This window comes from Dipodomys spectabilis, unplaced genomic scaffold (genome assembly GCF_019054845.1).
Source record: "Dipodomys spectabilis isolate Male_0828 unplaced genomic scaffold, ASM1905484v1 ptg000017l, whole genome shotgun sequence".
In the NCBI taxonomy this organism is placed as follows: domain Eukaryota; kingdom Metazoa; phylum Chordata; class Mammalia; order Rodentia; family Heteromyidae; genus Dipodomys; species Dipodomys spectabilis.
Window position 1 is genome coordinate 5,313,180 of NW_024870694.1, and position 16,463 is coordinate 5,329,642.

At 45.7% G+C, this 16,463-nt stretch overlaps 1 protein-coding gene across 1 annotated transcript in view; it reads right to left on the bottom strand.

Moving 5' to 3' along the window:
• The window catches only part of Fstl1 (follistatin like 1), a 50,974-nt gene extending 37,501 nt beyond the window's left edge, over positions 1 to 13,473 (bottom strand). The window contains exons 1-2 of the mRNA XM_042668206.1: positions 13,359 to 13,473; positions 13,130 to 13,186 (exon numbers count right to left, since the gene is read on the bottom strand). Of these exons, the coding sequence (XP_042524140.1) occupies positions 13,130 to 13,186; positions 13,359 to 13,361 (60 nt within the window). The 5' untranslated portion in view covers positions 13,362 to 13,473. The remainder of the gene's footprint in view (positions 1 to 13,129; positions 13,187 to 13,358) is intronic.
• Between the last annotated feature and the right edge of the window lie 2,990 nt (positions 13,474 to 16,463).

The window sequence follows — 16,463 nt, forward strand, 5'->3', positions numbered from 1 at the left end:
CACTATTTTCCTGCTTCCAGTTTGCCTTCTCTGTTTCTTTTTTTTTTTTTTGGGGGGGGGTCCGGTCGTGGAGCCTGAACTCTGGGCCTGGGCGCTGTCCCTCAGCTCTTCAGCTCAAGGCTAGCATTCTACCACTTGAGCCATAGCGCCACTCTGGCTTTTTTCTTTTTTGCTTATGTGGTACTGAGGAATCGAACACAGGGCCTCATGCATGCAAGGCAAGCGCTCTACCACTGAGCCACCTTCCCAGCCCTGCCTTCTCTGTTTCTAGACAAGAACCATTTTGGGACATTTCATGCTTAGGAATCTTCTGTCTCTCCATCAAAGAGAATGTTGTGATTTTCTGAATGTGGTGATTGTCACATCTGAACCAATAGACTGGCTGTCTGGGGCTTATAATAGCACTTAGTAACCTAAGAGAGTCTCTCTCTCTCTCTCTCTCTCTCTCTCTCGGTGTCTCTCTCTGTCTCTGTCTCCCCTCCCCCAGCTTAATCAGAAAAAAAAAAGGCTTTTCCTATAGCTCAAGAGCAAATCACCAGAGAATGAGAAGGTCTTTTCTATCCCAGGCCACTGTAACACGAGTAATTACAGTCACTAAATGACAGTGCCATTCACAATAGGCAAAATGATAGCATTACCTGGGAAAATAACTCAATTAAAAAACTGAACCATAACCACTGGGGAGGAACCGGATTCTCTCTAATCTGCACTACAATTCAGCAGAACAACAGAAGCCTTGAGAAATGCTGAAAGCCGCCTGTTTGATCAGGGGAACAGGAGGGAAAATGCAATTACTAAGCTGTAAAATGACCAACTTGGGGGATGGGGTGGGGAGGGCGGTTAAAGATCCCCAAGCATCGGTTACTTTTAAAGGATTTCTTATCACGACCGTGGTTTCCGGACTTTTGGTATCAGAAAAATGCAATCCCTTCCCCGACTTTATCAGTATCTTATTCAACTATACATGTCCTTTTGTAGAAATAAGCAGGAAAACTCTTTTCCAATTGTACCCCAGTGAGTAAGCTGCTCACTTTAAACAACATATCCCAACAAGTAGCTAGGGAATGTCATTAAGTAATAAGTCTGGGCTAGGGAGCTGGTAGTTTAGGCCTGTAATCCTACCTCTTCAGGGAGAATTACTGACATGTGAGGATCATGGTCTGAAGCCTGCCTGGGCAAAAAAAAATTCATCAGACTCTTATTTCTAATTAATAAGCAAAAGCCAGAAGTGGAGATGTGGCTCAAGTGATAGAGCACTAGCCTCGAGTAGAAGATGCCAAGCATAAGAGCAAGGCCCTGAGTTTAAGCCCCAGTAATGGCACAAGAAAGAAAAGGAGGTGGGGAGAGGAAAAAAGGAAGGAAGGAAAATAGAGGGGAAAAAAGAAAAGAAAACACATCTGTAGCAAGTATTGAAGTTATTACATTCAACCTTTAGCAAAGACTCGAATGATCTGGCCTCTCCTCAAAATGCTTCCCCCATCCCACTCTCCTTCTGGGCCTATCCTCTAGAAAGGAAATTAAGAAAACCAAAATGGACCCACACTGAAGTGGGTGTTTCTCGTGCTGGGGTTTTCTTTGATCATTATCCAGCTCTGCAGAAAATGACTCTTCTGTTGAACATGATGCCGACACCAATTAACATATAAAGTGAAAGCTTTGCCTTAAAATAAACACCTAACCAGGAAATCTGCTGTGGGCAAGGCCAAGGCCACACAGAGTAAGAAAGGGGGGGAAAAATGAAAGACCAGAGAAGGCAGCCAAGCACAAATGGACACACTCCCAAGATCTCTGGGACTAAAAAGTGAAGCCAGGTGAGTACTCTTCATCTGACAGTGACCTCATCCTCAAGCTGCTCCTAATTAATTGTAGGACCATACTTACAGCATTAGTGAGGAGTCAAGGTGGCGGGGGCCTTGGAGAAATGGAGTCCATGCTCTTAGCACATGTGAATCAACGGTATGTGTACATTTGTCTCCGTGCCAATGTAGCTTTTGTGAACTGGGCTGGCCACCAAGATGCTACAGAACGTTACAGGCCTTCTACAGAGACCCCCGCAGGAAAGGGGACTCCAGTATGTCTCTGTGTACAGTCTGTGGTCAGGGTGGCTATCGGTGTCATTAGATTTGGTTGTTCCAACAGTGTGTGTGTGTGTGTGTTGGTGTGTGTGTGTTGGTGTGTGTGTGTGTGTGTGTGTACACAATTCAAAACCAGCCCAGGCACACCAATTTAGGACACTCTCATCTCCAACTACACAGCAAAAAGCCAGAAATGGAGCTGTGGCTCAAGTGGTAGAGCACCAGCTTTGGACAAAAAATGCTCAGGGAGTCGGCAAGGCCCGGAGTTCAAGCCCCAGTATCTACACAGAAGAGCAGCATTTCATGAGTAGACTTTCAGAGCTGTGTTTCAGGGCTCTCCCACCCCCATGAAATGAAGAGTCAGGTACCTGCCCAAGTCCACATGATGTAATGTTCATCCACACCTGTGCATCTGCCCTGGGTTATTCACCCCAGTCCTTCTCTGACCAATCATGTAGGCTCATTTGAGGCCAGCTCCTCTCAGGGATGCAAATCTCAGCCATGGCATCAGACAGCACCTCTGTGCTTTCTCAACTCTGTGTCTCTCAAAGGGCCGCGAAACCCTGGCAGACTCATCAATTCACTCACCTGTCTCCTACGTGTGCAGTTCATGCCAGCCCCTAGATAGTTTTAAGGCTAAGAAAGTTGGAGAAATGAGTGAGGAGAGGCAACCAAAAGTCAGCCAGAGCTGCAGAACTATGTGGGCTGTGCTGGAAAGGCTCAGTGCCAAGTAGACACTGTCTAGACTTTTACCGGCCTCTCCCAGCGGAGGGGTGAGAGGGGAGGAGGGGAAGCAGGCCGGAAAGCCTGTCGCTTTTTGTTCAGCTAATGCAAACAAATGACACAGGTTCTGACAGGCTCCAGGCTAGGGGCTCACTCAGTCTAAGGCATTTTTTCCCAGGGGCTGAAATTTAGCTGTGCTCCCAGAGAAGTTCTGCTAATCCCAATCAGACAAGGGCTGGCAATGCTTTGCTTAATTCCTGGGGAAATCACACTTTCCCAACTGGCCTGAGATGGGCAACAGCCCAAAGGAACACACTGTGGTGGCAAAAGAACATGATTTGAAACTTTCCATTTGTTTCCGTTTTATTCAGGAGGGAGAGCCACAGGAACAAGGAACTGGCTTCTGACAACGCCCCAAGACAGCATGAAATCAACTGATAAAATGTATAGATATAATTGAGTGCCTGTTGGGAACTGAGGATTGTGGTTCGAAGCCATCTTCAGGCAGTAATGGGCAGGAGACTTTGATCCCCAATTAATCACTAAAACAGCGAGATGTAGTTGCGTGCCAGTGGCTTATGCCTGTAATCCTAGCTACTCAAGAAGCTGAGATCTGAGGATCGAGGTTCAAAGCAGGAAAAGTCCGTGAGACTCTTATCTCCAATAAAAAACCACCAGAAAACCAGAAGTGGCACTGTGGCTCAAGTGGTAGAGCGCTTGCCTTGAGCTGAAGAGCTGAGGGACAGCACCCAGGCCCAGAGTTCAAGCCCCATAATCAACAACAACAACAAAAAAGCTAGATGTAGAGCTGTGTTTCAACCAGTACCCAGGCCCTGAGTTCAAGCCCCAGTACTGGTACACACACACACACACACATACACACACACACACACACATATACACACACCCTCTCAAAACAAAATAACACAAGATAAAAGTAAGATACAGAATAGGCAGGCAGTATGACTTGAGTAATCAAGTTTGGAAAGCTCTGCAGGTCAGTTAGGAAAAAAAGTGCCTTTCCTATAAGTGCCCTTCCTCTAGGTGGCAGAAAAGCCCTATGGCAGGGCATGCATGCAGCTTTGTTTGCACAGAAAAGGCCTCACATGCTCCCTCAGTGGTGTAGCAACAATCTATACAACCATTTCCAACAGATAGGCCAGAGGACTGGAGCTTGAACTCGGGGCCTTGCCCACTCTCTGAGCTTTTGTGACTAAACACTGGAACTCTACCACTGGATGCACACTCCCCAGCTCTGGCTTTTTGCTGTTTAGATGGAGATAAGAGTCTCTGATGTGTCTTCCTGGACTGATTTCAAACTATGAACTTCAGATCTCATCTTCCTGAGCAACTAGGATTACAGGCATGAGCCACCAGCACCTAGCTTAAGTTGGAATTTAAAACTATCTGGCAACTTGGCCAATTAATTCTTTAATGTGGAACAGCTGTGAATACATTTGAAGGCTAGAGGAATTGCTTAAACATCTCCAGAGTCATTGAGCATTAGCTGCAAATGCTCTAAGAATCATCTCCAACATGTGTCAGAGAAGCAGCTGGAGCTGAACCCAGTGGGGACTGAGACGTATATCTCGTAGGACTCTATCTAAAAACAACAACAAACACACAAAGAAACAACAACAAAAACCAGGATCCATTCAAAGAGAGACCTGAGCTGCCTATAACTCAGTAGTAGAGTACTCACCAAGCACATGCTAAGCCCCAGCATCAGAGAAGTAAGAACAAAAGCCAAAAAATCAGTCTTGCTCACATCCGTTCATGAGAAGAGGAGACAATGAAGGGAGGAGCTCAGGGGAAGCTTTGAGTGTCATGATAATGAAAGACAACCACTGCATCCAAGAAGACACAAGTTCTGCTCAAAACAGCTGCCACCTATTGGACATACTGACCACAAGGACAAGGTGGATTGGTTGAAAATGGTCCATTCCTGCCATCCAAGTGGAGCCTCTGAAATCCTGAGTAGGCAGAACCTCCCCGCAGCCCTCTCCTCCCCCCTACCCCACCCCATCCCACCACTGCATTTCAGGATTGTGTGACGCGGTGGCTAGAGGTGAGGAAAAGCTGCAGAATGGGCTTCTTGAGGGCCTAATGATCCTCTTGAGCCACACACGAGCAATGGTGGAGGAAGCCTTCAGAACAGTTACCTCAAGTGGAGGATTTAGCGCAGTGGGAAAGCACTTGCCTGGCAAGTGCAAGGTCCTGAGTTCAGTCCTCAACTCTGAAAACAAAAGCCAACAAACAAAAACCAGAGGCCTCTAGGATGGTGCCCATTATTAGTCCCTTACTGTAGCACTTCTAGAAACAAATAAATCACCTTTATTAACTATCGTTGAAAGACAAATGATAGGCAGAGGAAAAGACATTTTGTCCCAGACACAGGATTTAAATCTAGAAATCAACGAAAGGTAGAGAGATACATTTCCAACATCAACTCAAGCCAGTATCTCATAATACACACACACACACACACACACACACACACACACACACACACACACACACACACACACACACACACACACACCTTGCCCTGCAATATGGTACAGCCTTTGCCATATATCAAATGGCAACAGTGGTGCTTAGTTACAAATAGTGTCTGGGATTATTCAAGGACTAACTAGGGGTCATAAATCCAGGACTTAATCCTAGGAATAGTTTAACGGTGATGGCCTCCAAATGAGGATATAAGAAGTCTGTGAAGAGATTACATGGAACTCTTTCAGCCACAGCAGAAAATGCAAATTTACAGGCTCTATTTTGTATTCCAACTACCCAAAGAGCATTCTATTAGCAAGTTATTTCCAGACTCTGCTAATGTTGAAGTTGTTATCTATGACAGCAGCGGCTCTTAAGAGTTTTAACAAGAGCAACTGTTTACTTCATCTGAACAGCCAAGAAAATTCTCATTATCATATTTTTGTTGATGGCCAACATTAGAGGGATTGGCTTATTTCAAGAAGTTCAGAGTTAGCCAAAAGAAACTACAAGCGTGGGCCAGAAACTGGTAAATGCAATTTCCCTGACATTTGTAGTCATTTGGTACCTAAGCTGTCTTACCTATTATCCACAGGCTGCCTTTGTTAGATTCACCATGCTGAACTCTACCTTCTAATTATCCTAATTTGGGCTAAACATTTGTCTGTGTTTGGCAACTTGGATTGATTATTCCAGCAGGAATGGCAAACTGTTTTCATCTCACATACGGCTTCTAATGATTGCTAATAGCTACACAGAACATTGTTAAGATTTTTCCAACCTTCTCCCTAGCTCCCTAGGAAATAATTCTATGATTGATTAGCAATGTCTCTGTCCTAAGTAAGGGAGAAATAGTGGTGTTACGCATATCACGGTTAGGCTGCCTTCATAAGCTGCTCATCTCCATGTTGGGAGGTTCTCATTTTTATTGCATACAGTTTCTAATAAGCTTATTGAATACTTTTTTGGTTTTGTTTTCAATGCAAGGCTCTTACACATGGTAGACAAATACTCTACCGCTAAGATACATCTTCAGCCTTTAGCTTATTGAGACAGACTCTTGCTACGTAGCCCAGGTTAGTCTCAAACTCATGATCCGCTTGCTCAGACCCCAGGTGTGTGCCACCATACTCACTACACCACATACTCCTTCGATTAATTGGATCATTTCTCTGGAAGGAGGGCAAATAAGTAGTTGTGAGCTAGAGAAGCTCGGGCCCTCCTACTTCTCCCAAAACGATCCCTGGACGTCCTACATTTTGCATATTCCCTCCAAGGCTCTGCTACCATGAGGATTTCTGTTACCCTTCCTGTTTTCAAGAGGGATTTACCATCTTATCTAAAGAAAAGGTTAATATGAACATGTTGTTTTCTGATGAATAAGAAAATAAAGCATGTGCACAAAAAGTTTGGAGAAATACCAGGCATAATGGAACACACTTTAGTATCGGCCGTCAGAAGGCAAAAGCAGGAGGACTGAGTTTAGTTTGAGCAACATACAAAGATCTTGTCTTGGTGGGCACCAGAGATTCACGCCCGTAACCCTAGCTAATCAGGAGGCTGAGATATGAGGATCACAGTTTAAAGCCAGTGGGGCAAGAAAGCCCATGAGTCTCTTATCTCCAACTAAGTAGTAAAAAGCCAGAAGTGGAGCTGTGGCTGAAGTGGTAGAGCACTAGCCTTGAGCAAAAGAAGCTCAGGGATAGTACCCAGGCCCTGAGTTCAAGCCCCAGGACTTATCAAAAAGGAAAAAAGAAAAAAAAGACCCTGTCTTAAATAAAATGTTTAAGGAACACAGAAAAGAGTACAGACTATAGAAAATATAGACTAAGCAAAGATAAAATGATTCCCAATTCCACCACCCACAGACAATGTTTTAGAAATTCAACTTAGAGAGGTACATATGTCTGTACTGTGATGTACTCAACCCTTCTCCTATTGGTTATTTGGTCAGGTTTAAGTTTTTAGCTGGCAGGAATAACATAAAGAGCATCTTTTGTAGACTCTCCTCAAATGTATTAATGCCCAGGGGAAAATGGTCAGCTTCAATGTTTTGACTCTCTTTCCTTAGTTTCTCAGTGTAAACTATACTATAAATGTAAGAATCCTAGAATCCCATTCAGTCTTGGAAGAGCTCCTAAAGCTGACCAAAAGTTGACTACAATGGATTCATATCAATAAAGACTATATTAAGTCGTGTTTGCTGTAGGCCATTATTGCCTAAGAAGGCAAAGATAAGCACTATTAACTACAAGTTAACATACTTAATATCCTAATTGCAAGTTTCATGGAAAGGGTTAATTTTCCTTTTCATTAATTATTAAAAGCTCACATTGCCAAAGTATGGGTTCAAAGCTTGCCAAATGTTAGTAAGGCCAAACACCAATAGGCAGAGTTCATGAAAGAATATCACCACTGGGCAAGGAAGCATGAAATGTACAAGACCATGGTCCTATCATTCAAGGTCTTCATTGTAGGTCTTCTTTCACTGAGACAATAGTGTTTGTTTCTGCACTAACTTCCTCTCTGTCTTGGCTGGGTGGTGATGATCTGGGAATATTCAGATATAAATTTATCAACATATACACTAAAGACTTGTGTGCTTTATTAATGTAAAAGGATTTTCAAAACCAAGAGAAGTTTCTATGTCAATGTAACAATGATCACTGTAAAAATATCTGTTCACCACATCATTATAACACATACTGTAGCTGCCACTAGTTTAAAATACCTGGCCTACCACTAGACTGCAGGCCACTTGATCTGCAACAGACAATGCTGCATAACTGACTGGTGGGAAGTCCTATGTCATTGATATTCACTTTTGGAGAAACAGCATTTGCAAGACACAGGACTCAAGAGTTAAGCACCTAGGAGAAGGGTATACATCAGACCTTCAGACACATTAATCATATGGTTTACAAAATCAATTCATTTAAAACTTAGGGTTTTTTTTTAGTCCTGTAATATCTAGCATTATTTTGAGACTTGGTCTCATTATATTGTCCAGACATATGTTCAAATGATTCTTCCACCTCAGTTCCCCAAACAGTTGAGACTACAGGAACTTCACCACCACGTCCAGCTACTATCTGGCATTATTAAGCTAATAAAATATACATCCACTAGAAATGTTCTACTGAATCTCCAGTTATTTGGGGAAGAGTAGGAAAAAGAAAGCATGGCCTTTCGATTCTTCTGCATGGCCACTGGTATTTGCAGCTCATCCTTTACTTTTTGTACTTGTGGAAGCTTGTGATATTCTGCCTGATTGACTTTATTTTCTTCTTTAGAACATTTCCTCTGATTCCTGCTTTCTGTCACCCAAATCCAGAAGATTTGCTATGGTGTGTCTACTATCTGGAGATTCTCAGTGGCTTTGCTGTGCCAAGTGCTTATGCATCTGTTTGGGCTCTTCAGCAGGGTCTTTGCTACGTTTTAACTCCCCAATTTCTAACAGTGGGATTTACCATCACCGTAAGTAGTTTATTTGCCAAAGGATAAACAAGAGATCATTTTAGTGGCTACTACACAACTGCAGCTCTCAGCAGCAGCAGTCCTTGGATATAGTTACACTCTAGACCTACCTGAGCCTACTCAGAACAATTCTTAAGAATGTAAAGGAGCTCCCAAATCGGCAAATGAAACCCTAGTGGTTAACTACACATGGTTAATAGGGTGTAAAATAGAGTAAATAGCATGGCTCTGAGGGACAAAGCCTGGATAATTTGCCAATACGGCATCCTTACCACAAAGAACTGTTCCATCTGTAGAATTGTTACTGCTTCTCCTTACTATTCTCTTAGGACCTTAGTACCTTAGGACTTAGGTGATATACTCAAGAATTCATAGGTCAAGTCTGGGTCCCTTATGAGAATGAGTGATCTGATTTGTAAGTCTGCTCCTTGGGAATGCTGGGAATCAGAGCAGAGACAGCCAGCAAGGGCAAATCAGCATTTGGGCACTTGGCAAGGTTGTCCTCCCGAAGCAGGCATTTGAACCATGGCATCCCCTCCAGTCTGCCATGCTAAAGTGACCAGAGCTCCACTGACCAAGACTCCAGAAGGAAAATTAAATTCTCAACACAGACATCCACCAGTTTTTCAAGGGGCTGAAGTGGCTCTCAGTGGGGAAGGGATGAGAGGAGAGGGTGAGGGAGAGAGGGAGGGAAGAAACAAGTATCCGTGTTTGGTAGAAGCCCTACTCTGTTGCTGCCCGTCCCATGTTCGGTTGCTAATACATAGACATCTAGTCACTCAACATCCTCTTGCAAGCAGAACTCTAAGGAGTGCATGGGTGTGTGCTTAAGTAAGTAATAGGGTAGAATACTAATGGAGGCTGGATGAATGAATATGCATAGTGAGGATGGATCCCTAAGAAGAGAGAGGGAGGGAATGAAGGAATGAGGCAGGGAAGGAGAAAGGGAGGAAGGAAACAACTGAAAAGCAATGCTGAGCCTATAATTGTAGCAATTCAGGAGGCTGAGATCTGAGGATTATGCTTCAAAGCCAACTGGGGCAGGAAAGTCCATAATACTCTTATCTCCAATTAATCACCAAAAAGCCGGAAGTGGAGCTGGGGTTCAAGTGGTAGAGTGCTAGTCTTGAGAGGAAAAAACAAAAAAGCTCAAGGTCAGTGCTCAGCCCTGAGTTCAAGCCTAGGACCAGCCCGGGCTCATGCATGTGTACAACCATGCGTGCACACACGCACACACACAAACACACACACACACACACACACAAGCAACTTTGAGACACAAAGCCTTGGAAAACCTGAAAACAATGTAATACATTCCCTAATATGATCTGTTAATAGTTTCTCAAATGTAACCAAATGAGATTTACAAGGACTTGGCACTTCTAAGGATGATGGCCACCATGTTAATTCTCCCATTCTGGTCCTTTATTCCACAGGCTTTGGCTTCTTCAAATAACAACATGATTTGTAAAATGATTACACTATTTTTGAAAAATGTATACTGAATCTTTGTGTTCACACTGAAGTAAAAAGCACCAAGCAACTTCACTTTAAAATCATCTAAAGGGGCAGGGAAGGTGGCTCAGTGGTAGAGTGCTTGCCTTGCATGCCTGAGGCCCTGGGTTCGATTCCTTAGCACCACATAAGCAAAAAGAAAAAAACCGGAAGTGGCACTGTGGCTCAAGTGGTAGAGCAGCACTAGCCTTGAGCTGAAGAGCTGAAGGACAGCACCCAGGCCAAAGAGTTCAGGCACCACGACCAGACCCAAAAATAAGTAAATAAATAAATAAAATCATCTAAATTTCATTGTTTAAAAGCTCAACAATCTTTACACTAATTTTAGCACTGTGCATGCTAATCGACTCTAAAAACCATATCTGAGTGTTTGTTGAATGTCTTTAGAGTTAACAAGAAAAACAATTCTACTGCCACCATCATTAAATATATCCAAATCTCAAGTCTCCTACAAAGCCAGTTAATTTACCTTTTCATTTATAATGAAAGGTGTGTCATTAACACCTGCATTAAGAAGTTGCCAAATGTTACCCACAGGGCCAGGCAACAAAGGCTAGATTAATTTAAATAAACACACACACACACACACACACACACACACACACACACACACACACACACACACAGTGTATGCATGCCCTGATTCCATAGCTTTTTTTTTCTGCAGCAGCTTTCTTAGTTTTCATGTCTCAGCACTTCTCCACTTTGCCCCTTTCCCTGTGGATTCTGCTTAGGAATTGTGAAAGTGCTGGATGCTCTTCCACCTCTAGCAGCAAATTGCTGCAGGAAGAACTTCCTACCTGGGCTAAGCTTTACCCTGCAGGGTGGGGAAATGGAAGGCAAGTATGTGATGCAGCTTGCCTAGAATATATCCCAGGCTTTGGGCCACACAGCCTGGTGGTGAACAGCCTCATCCCCTCCCCCTCAAATTTCCTTCCAGTTCAGAGAGTCATTTCACACACTAGCTGGCAATTCTCAAGCATGCCATATAACACTAACCAGGGATTCATCTCATCCATCACTGAACTGCAGCTGTTTTTGAGGGCCACAGCAGGGGATAGAGGAGGGCTCCTTAACCAGGGATCCATCTGACATGAAGAGGGTTATGTCCTCCAATTTCAACTCTGATGTATAAAACAGATGAAAAGCAGGCTGGAGTTTAAGGTAGGCTCCAAAGATACGGATTGATGGTTTCATATTCTCCTGAAGAATTAATCAGCTGTATGCCATTGGACAAAGTTATATAGTTTTCTTACGTCTGTCCCTTTATCTTTAAAATGGGAATAACCAAAGTGACCTTATGAGAGTGGGGAACTTTCAAAGAAATGGTGCAGGTAATACACACGGCACGTGTCTGCTAATACAAAATACCTAATAAATGTGAAGCATTCATGGTTGGGTGTTTGTGTGGAGGTGTGATTAAAATCCTAGGGTCAGCTATCAGACTTGGGTTCAAATCCTGTCCCCATCATAAACTGCTGAAGCATCTTATAAGTTATGTAAATTTTCTGACTCAATTGCTCTATCATAAAATGGGGTGTTTAAGAAATGGAGGTGTAGCTCAAGTGGAAGAGCACCACCAACCTGGAGCAAAAAAGCTAAGCATGAGCATGAGGCCCCCAGTTCAAGCCCCAGTATGGGCACACATACAAAGAAAGGAATTTTATTAACACAGAGGAATTATCCTATCATTATGAGCTATATTTTTATTTCACTCAACCAACAATGCGGGGAGTTAGGGGAATTCAGAACAGTGTATCTTCTTTTTTTCTAAATCATATAGACTTGGTACCATTTATGAATTCTGGGGCACAGTCCAGTTGTGGAGGCTACGGGTGGGACTGAACTATAATGTAAGGAAAAACTCTGGAAGGGACCATAAACCACCCGCCAGAGAGCTATTTCTTTTGTAATGTGCATTCCATTTCTTCTCCCTCATGCTTTTTTAATTCCTTCCACATTTCCTGCCATAATTATCAAATGTTTAGTTTCTGACCTCACTTTTCTGGAGAGCAGAGCCCAGGGAATTTAGAATTGTTTATTTTCTGTCCATAAACCTTTGAGTTAATGGAGGGGTTTTGTGAGCAATGGGTTTGTTGGTTTGTTTGTAGTGTCTCAGGAAGGTCACTGGAGTTGAAAAGAAAACATTACCAAAAAAAGAAAAACACCAAACGAAAAAAAAAGACAAAAAAAGGGCTGAAATGCTTTAAATGTAATCACGAAGCCTCCAAAAGGGCAGCGCTGCAGATTTGTCACGCTTTGCACAATGTAAATTTAAAAGAAAAATTAGACTTTTGAAACAGGCTATTATATGACTCAGATAATAACAGAAAAGCCTAGGGCACGTTATAAAGATGAAAATAAACTTCAGGGAATCATAACGGGGGGGGGGGAGGGGGAGAGATAGTGTGTGTGAGAGAGCAAGAATTAAGCTGGCTGCAAAAGAATTTCTCAGCTCCTCCCCTCCCCGGGAGAGACTTGGAGAGGAAAAGTCCCTGACTCCACTGGATTTCCTCGGAAGTGAGGGGAACAAATCAAGGCGCCTTTTTGAACTCGGGTGCGGCTTTCCTCCCTTCCCCCCCCCCCCCCCACTCAACTACCGCTCCAGGTTTTGAGACTTAACTTTGCTAAAGTAGCCTTCCTGCCGGGAGCCCCCCAAAGCCCCACTTCACGCCGAGTGTGCAGACTTCCCGCCCCGCCCCAGAGCGCATCCCCAGGACGCACGCCCCGCTGCCCCGCGTGCGGGGCCCCGATCCCACCGCTCTCCCCCGACCCAGACCCTCCGGCACCCCCCCATCCCACCCCACCCCAGGCCCTCGCTCCGACCTCCCCAGCCCTTCACCTACCTCCGCCTGCACCCAGGCCACCGCCACCAGCGCGAGCGCCAGCCAGCGTTTCCACATCTGCGGAAGAGAAGGGAGCGAGACTGAAGGCCGGCCCCGCACCGGCCCGGGGAGAACTTCTTCGGGTCCCACCAGCTTCGCTCCCCTCTGCCCGGACACCCCCGAGCCCCGGGCCCCCCGCACCCCCCGCGCGTCCCGCGCCCCCCGCGCCCGCCGCGCGCCCCGCGCTCACCATGGTGGCGTCCCGGAATCCGGAGGGCGCACGGGACGAGGGGGGCCGCGGCGAGAGCTCTAGGAGAAGGTGGGAGCCCCGCCGATCGCCAGCCTCGGAGGAAATCCGACCTGGGCTCGCCGCCCCTTAAGACCCCTCCTTCCCGGACCGCCTGCCCCCCAGCTCCTCCCCCTTCTCCTCCCCCTTCTGCAGCAGCGGCCCCCGCGGCTCCGGGCTCCCCTCCCTTCCCTCCCTCCCTCGCCCCCCCCCCCCCACCCCGCACCCGGTTCTTCGCTCTGGGGAGCCCCGGTGCACCCCGAAGCTGCCTAAGTCCCCTCTTCCCGATCGACGCCCCCTCCCCCCGGACAAACACCCCCTTTCGTGCCTGCGGGACGCCGGGGCGAAGGCTAGAGGGGGGCGTCCTGGGGGCGCAGCAACAAAAGGGAATCGGAGAAACCGTGGAAACCCCACCCCCGGGAAGGGCGGCGGGCCTGCGGGCAGCCGGGGCCCGGACTGCGGCGGCTGCGGCCAGGTGGGCGGTCCCGCAGAGTCCGCAGCCCAGGCTGGCATCTGGCATCGGAACCTGGAAAACTAGGTGTACCCCCCCCCCCCCATGGCCCACAGCCTAAGCAGCCCCCAGCACTGAAAGACAGAGGGCCCCGGGTGTGGCGTTCCCCCCCTCCCCCGCCCCGCAGTCCCAGGACCAGGTAGGTTGGCACTGCAGCCCGGGCGCAGAGGAGTGGGGGGCTGGGACCAGAGACTAGCCCGTGGGCACTTGGGGTTCACTTGTAGATTTCCTGCTTCTGTCATCAACTTCGTCTCCAAAGGTGTATCACCTCTTGGACAGCGCTGACTCCTTAAGTCATGGCCTCACCTACCTTGTTGTTGATACCGAAAATCAATCTACTTGACATCTTGGATTTAACATGCCCAAGGCTGTCTACTTCCCACCAGCTCTAGGGGGTTGAGCGTCCAACCACTTTCCGTAGTTGCCTGAAAAATCCATCTCCCTTCCAGAGCCAGGTTTTGCTCTGGAGATCTCCTCTTCACTCTCATTAACATGTGCACTTTCCCAAGTCAGACTGTCCACACTCTGTCCCCTGACTCCCAGGTGCCTGCCTTCCTTACCCAGGGCAGCCTTTCTGTCCACTCTCTTCATCTACTTCATCACACTCCCCCTGCTCAGTCCAGGCTAATCTCTCCATTGTCACCCTTTACTAAGGTTCATTGAGTGCCCACGGTGAAGGTTTTCGGGGGCTTCAAAATAACACACAGTCCCCCAAGCAAAATCAGAATCTGTTGGGATGGCCTCAGGAGTCACAAACATCAGCTTCACTCCTGGTGAAAACTGGAATGATGGCTACAGCTTTAGAACTGCAAGGGCAATGGGCCTACTAGTACTGCACCCCAGAATGGAACATGGCTCAGTCCATATAGAGTTCTTGTGTCAACACATACTTTGGGCACAGGGGTGCTCCCTAAACTTCAATGGAGGAGAACTACAGGTGCCAGTCAAGGTAGCTCAGTCCTGTGGTCCTGTTGTGATAACAGGACAGGTAGGAAATAGATGTCCCCCTACTAGAGGTCACTTCCCTAACTACTTTGTGCCAAGCACTGTGCCAGGATTGAAGGAGAGAGCCATGATATATAAAGTCCTCCTTCTGGCCTCTAATGCCTCACACCACTTTGTATCATTTGCAGGGCATTGCACCCTCTTACCCCTCTCCCTAAAAGCAGACCTTCCTCCCTTTGTTTGTCTGATTACTGAAATTTGTGTTATTGAAGGTTTTGTTTTCAGAAATGAAGATGAGTGTCATGGCATGTATAGCAACTTTTTTGACAACGACTTGGCATAGTAAAAAGTAGAAAGTTTGAGAGCCAGGTGCTGGTGGCTCATGCCTGTAATCCTAGCTACTCAGGAGGGCTGAGATCTGAGGATCATGGTTCAAAGCCAGCCCAGGAAAGGAAAGTTTGTGAGACTCTTATCTCCAATTAACCAACAGAAAACCGGAAGTGGCACTGTGGCTCAAGTGATAGAGCGCTTGCCTTGAGCTGAAGAGCTGAGGGACAGTGCCCAGGCCCAGAGTTCAAGCCCCACAACTGACCAAAAAAAAAAGTAGAAGGTTTGAGGACAAACCAATCTGATTTTCCATCTTCTTGCTGCTGTTAACCAGCTGCCAACCTTCCTCAAGTTATTTCAGGTCTTAGAACCTGCATCTGACAAAGGGAAGGGATAATGCCTTTGCAGGGAGTTGTGAAATTTAAATAGATACATTATAAGAAGGTCCTGGCAGATAGATTCACGGCCTCTATAAATGGTAGCTTTTATTATTTCATCGATCGGCTTCAAGTCCTAATTGCAGCTGGTAAGTACTATTTGCCATATCTATTTAATTGTCAGAATGTGAAATATATTTTTTTACTTCCATTTGCAAATTAGAACACTGAAGGTCAGAAATATTCAAATACTTTCTCAAGGTTATTATGCAGCTTTATAATTTGACATTTTATTACAAACTTTTATATATTTAGTGATTGTTCACATAGTTGATCTCGATTCAACAAATGAAAGGAAACAAACCCAAAATAAGCAAAAATAAGTATGTACAACCTGAGGGGAGTGGACAGCTGTATCTGTGAGGGATGTTTTAGTTTCAAGTGACAGAGCAGCCATGTTAAATGCATGGTTGTGTAAGTGAATGGAATTTTTTGATCCGTGTAACTGAGAAGTCAGTAGTAATAAGACTAGATGTTATTAAGCCTTCATGTGGAAGTTCAAATAAGGTAACCAAAGGGCAGTTTCTTGCCATCTTTCCCTTCTATGTCCAGCATCTCTTCCTATTCCTAGGTTCTACAGGATGGCTCCTAGGAGCTTGTATGCCTATTTATTGAGCGTGTGGAGCTGGGTGAGGGAGGTATTCTTTCTCTGGAGCTGCTACAAAAGTCCTAAGCTGTACTTTTTTGCAGCCAGGATAGAGTTTATTGACATCTCCAAACTGATCACTAAGATGGAAGGATTGGCTGGGTGGAGTCAATATGGACTCACCCTTGGGACTATGGAAAGATCAGGGAACAGAAGCCCAAAGTAGCCAAACAAGGTCCCCTAACCGTAGGGAGTCAACAGTT